Below are 12,664 nucleotides of genomic sequence, written 5' to 3' on the forward strand. Positions count from 1 at the left end.
AGCTTATAAAGATGGTTCTCTTCGCATAGTTCGAAATGGAATAGGAATTAATGAACAGGTATGTTTTAACTTAGCAGTTTACTTTTCCCTCAAACCTTGTAAGCACTTATATGATAGCAATATGTTGATTATGTATGTATATGAAATGGTATAGGCTTCAGTGGAACTTCAAGGTATTAAGGGAATGTGGTCACTAAGATCTTCCACAGATGATCCATTTGACACATTCCTGGTTGTAAGTTTTATCAGTGAGACACGAATTTTGGCGATGAATATTGAGGATGAGTTGGAAGAAACTGAGATAGAGGGCTTCTGCTCTCAAGTGCAGACCCTATTTTGCCATGATGCTGTTTTCAACCAACTTGTACAAGTAGGTTTTCTAACTGTTTTACTTATCAACCTATGACCTCATCTACTGATAAAAATATTTTTGGATGATTTGAATCCAAACTAGATAAATGTTTTCTATTAATTTCATTTTCTTGAGGCATTTGTTTAGGCCTATATAATTTGATTGTGTCATGGAAGATGTGGAGATGAACAATTCCTTTAGCTACAATTTTATTTACTTGCATTATATGGGTGCAAAAGTATTATTTGTGCATGAGGATTAGAGTTTGAGCTTAAAAAGTCAGTAAATGGAATGAATTGAATGCTCCATCTGGCTAATTAAATGCCTTTACAGGTAACTTCAAGCTCTGTGAGACTGGTCAGTTCTACATCTAGAGAGCTACGGAATGAATGGAATGCTCGACCTGGCTATTCAATTAATGTTGCCACTGCTAATGCCACCCAGGTTAGTTTACCCATTTCTGTACTGTCATGATCTGATCTTTCCATTATCTTGTAATTTTTATTATTCTCCTAAAAAAAAAAGTCAATAATGCATTTCAATAACATTTTTTTTAAAAAAAATTTATTAATTAATTATTCTTGTAACTCCAAAAATTATTTTTTCAACACTCCCCCCATAAATTAGTTTGTTCTTTGTTTTTAAAATCTGGTTCATCATATGGTGCACTTCTTTGGGTGGGCATGGATTGAGTTTTGAGAATGTACCTCCTACAACACTGCAAATAAGTGGAGAACATAATTGCTGTTTATTGGCACTCTCTTACCTTTTTCGGATTGTATTTGTAAACATTTTGTGTTGTCTTTGTAAAATAAATAACCAATTGATGCATTGCACTTCTATGACAGGTTTTATTGGCAACTGGTGGTGGCCATTTGGTTTATTTAGAAATTGGAGATGGGGTCTTGACGGAAGTAAAACATGCACAATTGGAGTATGAGATCTCATGCCTTGACATAAACCCCATTGGGGAGAATCCCAACTATAGTCAGCTAGCTGCTGTTGGTATGTGGACAGATATTAGTGTGCGGATATTTTCGCTTCCTGACCTGAATCTTATCACTAAGGAGCCTTTGGGGGGAGAAATTATACCTCGCTCTGTTCTTCTTTGTGTCTTTGAAGGGGTATGCTTGTGTTTGAGCTTTATTTTCTTTTACTCTTGCCTCAATTCTTTTAAGGCATTTTCTTTTTAATGAATAACATTCTTATTGATGTAAAAAAAGAGCCAACGTACACCAAGGGGTATGCAGGGGAACAAGAAAATCAAGTAAATTAAACTCTCAAAGTACAAAGATCAAGCATATCCAGGAAAGAACAGATAGAGAAACAGCCTAAAGCTAACATCCAATCAATCAAAATTTGAAAAGAAAAGGCTTAAGCTCAGGAAAGTCCGTTCACAGTCCTCAAAACTTTGAGCATTATGCTCCTTCCAAATGCACCACAGCTAACAATGTGGAATGGCTTTCCAAATAGGTATATTCCAATGATGCCCAAACTGGCCTTGTCAAGAAGCTAGTAACTCCGCAACACTTTTCGGCATAACCTAGTAAACTCCAAACAGCCCGAGCACCATAGACCATAACTCTGTGGCAGTAGGACAGTGAAGGAGTAAATGGTCCATAGTCTCCCCAGCACATTTACACATATAACACTAGTCTATCACAATCAATCTTCTCCTTCTCAGTTTATCTATCGTCAATATTTTGCCCAAAGCCAGAGTCCACATGAACAAAGCAACTTTGGGTGGCACCTTTGACCTCCAAATGCTTCTCCAGGGAAAAGATATATCAATAATACAAATCAAAGACTGATACTACCCGTCGATCTCAAACCCCCATCTTTTAGCTGACCTCCATCAAAACTTGTCCTGCCCATTCCTTCTCACAGGAATAGAGTAGATTAAATCCATAAAACCCCCAACTACTCCAACTCCTGATCCTGCATGGCTCTCACAAAATTTAAATCCTACTGTAGGGCACCATTGCAGAACTTTGTAAGATCCGTCACTGAAGCCTCTTTATCCTGACTAGGCCAAATAACACCGGAAAACCTCCTTTAAGGAAGGTTTTTTTATAAAATAAAAAAATTCACAATTATTAGTTTTTATCTAAAACACAGACACTCTGTGTTCATGTTAAACACAGGCTTGCATAGGACCCAACTGCATTTGTGTGTGTATTAAAGTTGGGACATTTTCTGGATACATTTGAGACACAGTAAGCTTAAAGTTGAAAAGAAATAAAAAATGGAAGGCTTGAAATTTTGGAAAAGTGTGATGATGCATGATGACCTACTGTGAGATGGGACCTGGTTTAATTCAAAGAGGAGGGAGTCAATGAGGTTGTAGTGACCATGGTGGCAGAGATCATAGGAGCTTTCTCAATGCATTCAAGGCATAGGGCGAGGCAGTAGAGTTCAGAGGAGTGGACTTTGTCCCTGATGTCAGGATGAGGCCATCAATCCTGGAGCTTTGGTGGTGGAGGCTGAGCTACCTCTGCTTCTCTCTCTCTCGGTTTTTTTGTGTTGTGAGATTATTGTGGAAGGGGTGTTTTTCTTTTTTGTTCTTAAGCAAGGAAAGTAAGAAGAAATCATAACCTTGTAGAGGATTAAGAGTTTTCTGAGAAAAAAAGTATTAGTGGATGGTTCCAGCTGGTTAGTGCCATAAGATACTGGGCCTCTTTTTATTTTTGAACAATGTGGCATTCCTTATAGAAAAAAAGGGCGATTCAATCCTAACATTAAAGAGATTATATTTGCTAAAAGAATTTATAAATTCGTAAATAAATATTAACACACAAACTTTATTGCATTTAAACCTAAAATTGCATGTGCGCACACACTGCGCACATGTATATATTGTTGTGTTGTCGTGCCAGTGTCAAAGGCAGTGATTCTTAGGTTCTTATTGCACCTCAATGGGAGACCATGCCTTGTGAGGCAGATGTCACTAGTTTAAATCTCCCCTTCCCCTCCTGCTCAAATACTTACAAAAAAAAATTCTTATTGTAGACTTCTAGAGGAATTTCAATGGTAATCTTGACATCTATTTGAACATTAAAAAAAGGGGCGGGGGGTGACATCCAATTAAGTTAATGAACATTCTTCTTCAATTCATTAATTATATGCTTCCTAGTTTTTCGCACCTCTCAAGTTTGTAATTTTTTTTTTTTTTTTTGGGTTTCTTTCAGATATCTTACTTGTTATGTGCCCTTGGAGATGGACATTTATTAAATTTTCTATTGAACACAAGTACTGGTGAACTAGCAGATAGGAAAAAGGTCTCTCTTGGGACCCAGCCTATTACTCTTCGCACTTTCTCTTCCAAGAATACTACACATGTATTTGCTGCGTCAGATAGGCCAACTGTTATCTACAGTAGCAACAAGAAGCTACTTTACAGCAATGTTAATTTGAAAGAAGTTAGCCATATGTGCCCTTTTAACTCTGCAGCTTTTCCAGACAGGTATTTTCTCTCCACCCTCCCTTCTAAGTCGGCCAGTACCCAATCAATATAGGATAGAGTTGGTTAATAATTCTGAATTTATCCTCTTATGTCCAATTTACATTTGATCTGGTATATCTTGATTTTATTTTGGAATGCAACACATTTCTATTCATAAAAAATTAGTAGGTACGAGCTAAATTGACTGCATTGTCTGGACTCCTTTATGAGGTTCAAATACCCCTCCCCACTTGTAACAATTGAATTATAAAAAATAATTAAATTTCTTTTGTTTGGTTGAGAAGAATAAAAGAGGTAGTTTATATGAATGTACCAATATCCCCCTTATTATTTTGGGGGTAATTTTTTCATTTGAATTTGACTACAATGAGTTGGTTTTTTGGTTCAAGACGAGCTTAGATCTTAAGCACACATGAAAAAAAGAAAAGGAAAAAAAGAGAGAAAGAATACATAGAACAATAGGATTTTACCAAGAATCGTCAGAGTATTTGGTGGTGGTTGGAATCTTCTCTGGCTGCTAAGAGGCAGTGTGAAAACTCACACAACAAGGATCTTTATGTGGTTTTTATTTTTTATTTTCTCAGAATGTTCTTCACTTCACTTTAAAAAAAAAAAAAAATTATTATTGTTGTTTTAAACACTCATGTTTTGGTGGGCCCAGGTAGAAACAACCAGCCACACCCTTTTCTATCCACTTTATGTTTTGCCCAACCAAACGGCAGTAAAGTGTTTTCACTCCTCCATTTCTCTCTATAATTTTGAGACAAATAGGAATAACCGAACCACGTCTACAAAATGCCAGTACCATCTGCTTCAAAGCCAATGTGAGACTCCTTGGTTAGATGACCAAGATATTGGCAAATACCACATACCACATATGATCGAGAACAGACTAAAGAATACCTATAATCACATGAAAACCATGAAAGCCAGTTGCTAAGAAAAAGGTTGAACCATAAATACTATCCAAATAGTGAAAGGGTGCTTTATAATATTCCCTTCCTTGAAAGCCAGTGAATACTAGATCCAGTGAAACGGTAGCTACTACAGCATAAACTGCCCATTTCTCCTTCCCCGCAAGTGTAGCATGATGAGCCCAAGTTACAGTAGCTCTAGATGAAAGGAGAATAGGGCTATTAAGAAAATGGATTTCCCAAGGATCTAAAACCCAAATTCCTTTTGGGGTCTAAACACCTCCGATCTCCACTGTAGCCATAGGTGCCAAAGAAGAATGAGACGAATCCCCCCCCCCCCCCCCCCCCCCCCCCCAAAAAAAAAGGAACATAACCTCTGATACTATAAACAGAATAAAACCATATCGCAGCCCTAATTGTACAACTTTGGTATGATGTCCTTTCAAAGTGGATTCGCATAGAACATCGCGCCACCATACGAACATCTTATGTAGGAGAAATATGAGGCCCAAACTGAGAAGCGTTGCACCCCCTTGAATTTGGTGCATGTACATCACACCTTTTAGGGTGGTTGCCGAAGTTCTAAGTGAACCCAAAATAGGACATGGACTTGGATATACCAAGTGATAAGAATGCCTCTGAGATTCAAGCATAAACCACTTTGCCTTGGTTGTATGTAAACCCCCCTTCACCCCCACTCCCTAAAGTGGTAAAGAAGGGCTCTTTGGGCCTATCCCTTTTCACCCCAACAAATGGAGCCTTGAGGCTAGCTCAGCGTGGAATAGTACAATCGAGAGGACTGAGAGAGTTTTGCAGGGTTGAAGAAGTTGTATCTATCAAAAGGGGGTAGGGTGACTCTTATAAAGAGCACTCTCTCAAGCTTGTTTGCTTATTACCTCTCTTTTCTATTCCGGTTAGTGTAGCTAATAGATTGGAGAAGGTGCAGCTTGATTTGAGAATGGAGGAGGAGAAGAAGTTTAATCAGTTTACTAGAGGATTATTTGTTCATTTGCTGAGTAATTTCAAGGATTGGGATTAGAAAACTGAGTAATTTCAACCAAGAACTACTGGGGAAATGGTTGTGGAGGCTCATTCAAGAGGATGGCGATTTGTAGAGAAGGGTGGTAGTAGCTAAATATGTGGTGGAAGAGAGGGGGTGGGGTGTTAAGAAAGCGATTAGATCAAAGTTACAGATATATATATTAAATTCTTGGTTGGTGATGGTAGAAGATTGTCTTTTTGGTTTGAAGTATTGAATCATGGACTTTTGTTTTTGTGGTATTTGAAGTGAGATGGGTAATGCAAATCAGTGCCTAGGTTGTTTACATGTTGGAGGAGTTGAAAATGAAACGAAACTCGTTATGGGTAGTATTTGGAATGTGGTTCCATTATGCCATATGTGGATTATTTTGAAGGAAAGGAATAGGGAAAATTTTAGAGATAGTACCTTTCAATTGAGAGAATAAAGTCTCGGTTTGTCATTGCTTTATTTTCCTCAATGTTTGTAGATGATAGTAGACCTTCTTGTGCCGTTGATTTTTTGGATTCTCTGCACTGGTGATTTGTTTGTATGAGTAGCTGATATAGCTTGTGTTCTTAAAATTGTTTCCCTGACCTGTTGTAAAATTCCTTTAAAATTAATGCAAATATGAAATATCGTTACTTATCAAGAAATGAACTTTGGATCAAATTAGTGAACTTAATTATCAAAATCTTTAGTGCTACATGTCATTTTATATCTTTACCTGGAGAAATATCTGTTTACTTTTTTTCCTATAGTTGGGGAATAATTTTATTCATTGTTTTTAATTATTTTTCATAATTGCTCATCCTGAACATGACTTTGTGCACTTCTTAATGAGTTGCTGTGATAAAGCGGTAATATCTGGAGTCTGGACAATGATGAATTTCTGTTTTCTTATGTTGGCCAATCTGGGGGAATAGGCATTAACAGCAAAAATATACCTACCTAAGCAAGTTTTGATAGGGCAAGATTGTTTGACCATCTTTTTTATTTATTGTTGCACCATATTGGAAGATAAACAGATAGTGTACCAAAGTTTAGGGTTTCTAGGCAATAATTTGCTTCTGAATTGATCAAGTATGCTAGTCTGAATGAACCTGTCCAGTCTGTCCACAATAAAGCTTTAATTTTTTTTTTTTTTTTAATAATTTTGTTTGTAAGTATAAAGCTGACTACTTCATGTAACAGTGATATTCCCTTTATAAGGTTTGTCATCCTTGGCAATTACACAATTTTTTCAAAAGATGCATTTAGTGCTGCAGGTTTCATATTTCAAAAATAAATCTCCCCCGCCCACACACACACCCCCCCCCCCTCTCTCCCACCAAAAAAAAAAAAAAAAAAATCACCTCCTAAAGTTAGAAGAGTTGTGTGGGGAAGGTGGTATGCAAGATTAAGATAAAATGATAATTGCTTTCACCTAATTGTGGACACATAATGGGACGAGATAAAATGGAACCAATATACTCATTATGGGACAGATGGATTATTTATTATGGTATAATGATTTACGATAACTAGATAGCATTCGGAAAACCATCATGCTTCAAAAAGTGAAATGCCAGAGAAAGAAGAGGTTCACACACATTTGCATAATTGTTGGCCTGACTAGACACGACACTAGGGCCTTTTTCTCTCTCAATAAATTGATTTTTCTTTTTTATTCTTTTGTCAACAGCCTTGCAATTGCAAAAGAAGGTGAACTTACTATTGGCACCATTGATGATATCCAGAAACTTCATATCCGCTCTATACCGCTTGGGGAGCATGCACGCCGTATCTGTCATCAAGAGCAGTCCAGGACCTTTGCTATTTGCAGTCTGAAGTCAAACCAGTCCAGTACAGAAGATTCTGAAACGCACTATATCCGTCTGCTGGATGACCAGACCTTTGAGTTCATATCCACTTACCAACTTGACACCTTTGAATATGCTTGTTCCATCCTTAGTTGTTCTTTCTCTGATGATAGTAATGTGTACTACTGTGCGGGCACTGCATATGTATTACCAGAAGAGAATGAGCCAACCAAGGTAATTGTGACACTACTGATCCTTTTTCTTATTTAATTTTTAATTCCCCAAAACCTAAAATTAGATATGATGCTGTCATTCCAACTTTTGTTTTTCCTTCATGAACAATTTTTAGGGCCGAATATTAGTTTTCATTGTTGAAGACGGGAAGCTACAGCTTATTGCTGAGAAGGAAACCAAAGGATCTGTTTACTCTCTGAATGCTTTCAACGGCAAGCTGCTGGCTGCTATCAATCAAAAAATCCAATTGTACAAGTGGATGCTCCGGGATGATGGTACTCGTGAGTTACAATCTGAATGTGGACATCACGGACACATACTTGCCCTCTATGTGCAAACTCGTGGAGATTTCATTGTTGTTGGTGACCTGATGAAATCAATCTCCTTGTTTTTTTGATAGGTAATAATAATATTATTAAAACAAACTAAGAAATAGACAAAAGCCAATACAAGGTGTTCATGATGGTGAACACAAGGAAAAGCAATAAACAAAATAAACAGCAAACAACTAAAAGGAAAAACTTAAAATGCAATACTAAGGGAAGAAATAAACTCTAAGATAGTGGAGCATTCCGAGAAGCCCCAACACCTAGACCAATCAAATAAAGTCTTCTGGCACAGAGCTTGTAATTGAACCAAGGATTTCTCAGTGTCCTCAAAAGAGCGCCGATTTCTTTCCGTCCAAACAATCCACATCAAACAGCCTGGAATCAAATTCCATATGTCTGAATTAAATTTTCCTAGCCAAAAACTCCAACAATATACCTTAATATACAAGGTAAGTGATAAGCCGTCAATATTTTATTACCCTATCATTTACCATCAATCAATATATATATATATATATATATATATAAGTAGAGACTCATGTGAGAGTGCATGAGGTCCTATCATGTGGTACTCTAATATAGCATTTAGCATTTTTTACCTCATTTCATTTAGATTTTTTTACTGTTACCCAATAGATCATAGTAACTTTTTTTTACTATCATATAAATTTAAAATTTTTACCTTTTTTTTTTAATTAAGCATTTTTTACTGTTATTCAATAGATCATAGTAACTTCTTTTTACTATTATATCAAATGTGAGCTGTTCTTGACAATTAGACCAATTAGACCAAAAGCTATTTACTACAAAATGGATTACCTTTTAAAAATAGACCAAAACTTATGAAAAACTCAAGCGTAGTTATTACCTTAATATATATATATATAAAAGCAGAGACCTCATGTGAGAGTGCATGAGGTCTTGTCACGTGGCACTATAATATTGTATTTAGCCTTTTTTACCTCTTTTCATTAAGTTTTTTTTACTGTTACCCAATAGATCACAGTAACTTTTTTTTACTATCATATAAATTTAACATTTTTTATCCTTTTTTTTATATTAAGTATTTTTTACTGTTACTCAATAGATCATAATGGGTTGGTATTACATTTTGTGCATACTTTGTGAAAGAAATGTCAAATCACAAGCATGATCATTTTGGTGTGCAAAATATGAAACAAAAACAAATCTTTCTATCCCAAAGTTAGAAGCACTCACATTAACTACATACTCTCCAAATATATTTATAATATATTTATCTCACTGCAACTACTATATATATAAACAATTGTAAACTACTTCAGATACAGGATTCAAATTGAAGTTTTTGATGCAATTGACAAAACAAATTTTGTGATGTTTGATCGAGATGCTAAGAAAATCCTAAAAAAATCTACAAGAAATTTTGTTGAAAATAAACTAAGGTACAACTTATTTAAATTATTATAAAACTATTGATATTGGAGGAGGAGTCCCATGTGATTTGAAAAAAAAAAAGGATTTTCCTACTTCATTTGAATGAATTCAATCTAAAGGATGGTTTTGAAAATTACTTGGTTGCTAAGATTTTTTATGCACCTTAAAATGACAAAAAGGTATGGGAGAAAAAATATACATACACAATCCAATATGCTATATTAATTATTTTTGCTGCACTATTCCAAAATTAACAAAAATAAAAAATAAAAAAATTTGCAAAAAACTGTCACATCATTGAAATTTAATAAAAATGCAAATACCTACGAAAAATCTTAGCGACAAAGTCCAAACTTTGTAAGATCCAATCAAGAATCTCCCAATGCCAATTCATTAGTGATTAACACAAATGATGCAACAAAATTAAAGGAAAAAATGATGAAAGCTCAAAAGTTGAACAAATATGGATGGACTAAACTTCAAACATTGAAGATGGAGAAACTGATGATGATAACAAGTGTCACCATACCGCAATAACAAAGCAAAAAAAAAAAAAAAAGATTTTGTAATGAAGCTTTTTATTATATCACATAATTGAAATCAATAATATAGAATGAATTAATATGCTTTTATCAACTTTTATTATACAATATTATTCCAAAATTGTTTTAATATTGCTCATTACTTGAACAAAATAATTATAATAGATATATGTGTGTAATTTATAATTGTTACTTTTTATGATGAATTCATTACTAACAAAGTTTTATAATAAATATGCTATAATATATGTATAATATTTTCCAAAAACAAATTTATATAAAACATTACAACATTATCCGTGCATCGCACGTGCAACTTACTAGTTTAAAGTAATGCTTATTGTCTAATGTCTACTACTCCAACAGCCAATGAGCTCTAGCTAAGTTGCACCTCCTCTTCCTGTAGTACAGTTACAGGGAGAGGGGGTTGTGGGTTCAAAAAAGTTACCAATCGAAAATAATATACAAGTCCAACATTATACATGTCCTGTTTGCTTTCCGCTTAACAACAAAAGACTCCCCTATTTGGGTCTTCAAACATAAATTTTTAATGTCTTGGCCAGTGGTTTAGGTTTTACCATGATTCTTATAGCTAGCCTGTTTTCTTCCTGTTTTCCTGTTTGTTTTCTTGCTTTCCGCTGTACAACAAAAGACTCCCCTATTGGGTCTTCAAACATAAACGATTTCATGTCTTCTTGGACAGCAGATTAGATTTTACGATGATTCTAATAGCTAGCCTGTTCTCTTGCTGATTAATACACAACTGCTCGTTGTTTTCAGCATGAAGAAGGTGCCATTGAGGAGCGAGCCCGTGACTATAATGCAAATTGGATGGCAGCTGTTGAGATTCTTGATGATGACATTTACCTTGGTGCTGAAAATAACTTCAATCTTTTCACTGTTCGGAAGAACAGTGAAGGTGCCACTGATGAGGAGCGGGGCCGTCTTGAGGTAGCTGGCGAGTATCACCTTGGAGAATTTGTCAATCGATTCCGACATGGTTCCCTTGTTATGCGCTTGCCAGATTCTGATGTGGGCCAGATTCCAACTGTCATTTTTGGTACTGTTAATGGTGTAATTGGAGTCATTGCTTCCCTTCCTCATGAGCAGTATCTCTTTTTAGAGAAGCTTCAGTCGAACCTGAGGAAGGTGATAAAGGGTGTTGGAGGGTTGAGCCACGAGCAGTGGAGGTCATTTAACAATGAGAAGAAAGTAGTTGATGCCAGAAATTTTTTGGATGGAGATCTCATCGAGTCATTCCTTGATCTCAACCGTAGTAAGATGGACGAGGTTTCAAAAGCAATGAATGTTACAGTTGAGGAGCTTTGCAAGAGAGTTGAAGAATTGACGAGATTGCATTGATATTGTAACCTAGTTGAAGGGTTTTGTTTTTTCCCCTCACTTGTAACATTTTGCAGATTATATCTTCTTTTGTTTTGGAATATTTGAGTACATAATGGTTTGTAAAAAATAATTTGTCCTGTATGTGTATTATATCCATGATCATTTTAAGCTATCCTGTGGCATTAGTAACCGTTGGTTTGGGTGCATACAAAGAATGGCTGTTACTCTTGTGCTTCAGCCTGGTAAGAAGTCAGATATAAGGCTGCTGTGGTAATTTGGTGGAAGCTGATTTGGTTTCCACAAATGATCCCTAGGCATGCCTTTATATGTTGGTTAGCGATGAAACACAGGTTGCTTACAAGAGATGGATTGGTGAAATGGGGAGTTTGAAATGGTGAAATGGTGAAATGCGGTTTCTCTGTCCAGTTTGATTTTTCCTTGAGTCTGCACAACCATTTCTAGAATTTTTACTCAAGGGGTTTTCACCATGTGTTGCAGCCCATGATGAATCTATGCAAGCACTGTCCACTGATACAGAGCTTCAGCTAATAATTTTGAAATTTTCACTTTCTTGACCTCTTGCAATACCAGTAAAACCTTACATCTAAATTAATATTTTGTTTAAACGATAAAATTTTCTGTTGCTATCTACAGTTAAACTTTTGAACTTGTTTAATGCACTCAAAACTTTCTAACTTTTGACTTTTGCTGTCTGCAGTTAATCCTTTGAATTTGTTATTATGGTTATCTGTCATATGTAAATTCCAATCTTAGCCTACTTATACATGTAAATCCTGTTTTCAAATATGAGAAAGTAAATATTCTTTGTCTTGTATAAGGTACATATATTGGGTAAAAATGGAAATATTGACCATTATTGCCGCGTGAGGGGTGTCTATGTTTTCTTGGGTCTTGACATTGCTTTTCCTACATCCAGGCTAAGGTCATGACTGGTGATAATGTAGCGAGGTAATTGCTTCAAAAGATGACACAATGTGCATGCAGCGCGTATCTTGATATTTAGGAAAGGTACAAGTGAAGTCATGGTTGAAATTTTAACATTAGATTATAGCATCATTGAGTGCTTCCCTAATTGTGCCTTTGACAGTTGACTTAATTATTAGCTTAATTGATCACAAACACACACATACATACCTAGTTCATTTTTTCCTTTTCTATTTGAGATAGAAATCCTACTCTAGTATAATGTAAGTGTATGTGTGTGTAGCCCCTCCCTCCGTGCTATTGCA

General features: G+C 35.7%; 1 protein-coding gene across 1 annotated transcript in view; it reads left to right on the forward strand.

Annotated features, from left to right (window-relative positions):
* LOC115968465 (DNA damage-binding protein 1-like) overlaps positions 1-11,586 on the forward strand; it is a 12,895-nt gene extending 1,309 nt beyond the window's left edge. Inside the window, 8 exon segments of the mRNA XM_031087868.1 lie at positions 3-58; positions 155-370; positions 686-796; positions 1,201-1,476; positions 3,541-3,815; positions 7,432-7,783; positions 7,899-8,183; positions 10,851-11,586. Of these exon segments, the coding sequence (XP_030943728.1) occupies positions 3-58; positions 155-370; positions 686-796; positions 1,201-1,476; positions 3,541-3,815; positions 7,432-7,783; positions 7,899-8,183; positions 10,851-11,432 (2,153 nt within the window). The 3' untranslated portion in view covers positions 11,433-11,586.
* Positions 11,587-12,664: the final 1,078 nt, after the last annotated feature.

Source organism: Quercus lobata, chromosome 11 (assembly GCF_001633185.2).
Source record: "Quercus lobata isolate SW786 chromosome 11, ValleyOak3.0 Primary Assembly, whole genome shotgun sequence".
In the NCBI taxonomy this organism is placed as follows: Eukaryota; Viridiplantae; Streptophyta; class Magnoliopsida; order Fagales; family Fagaceae; genus Quercus; species Quercus lobata.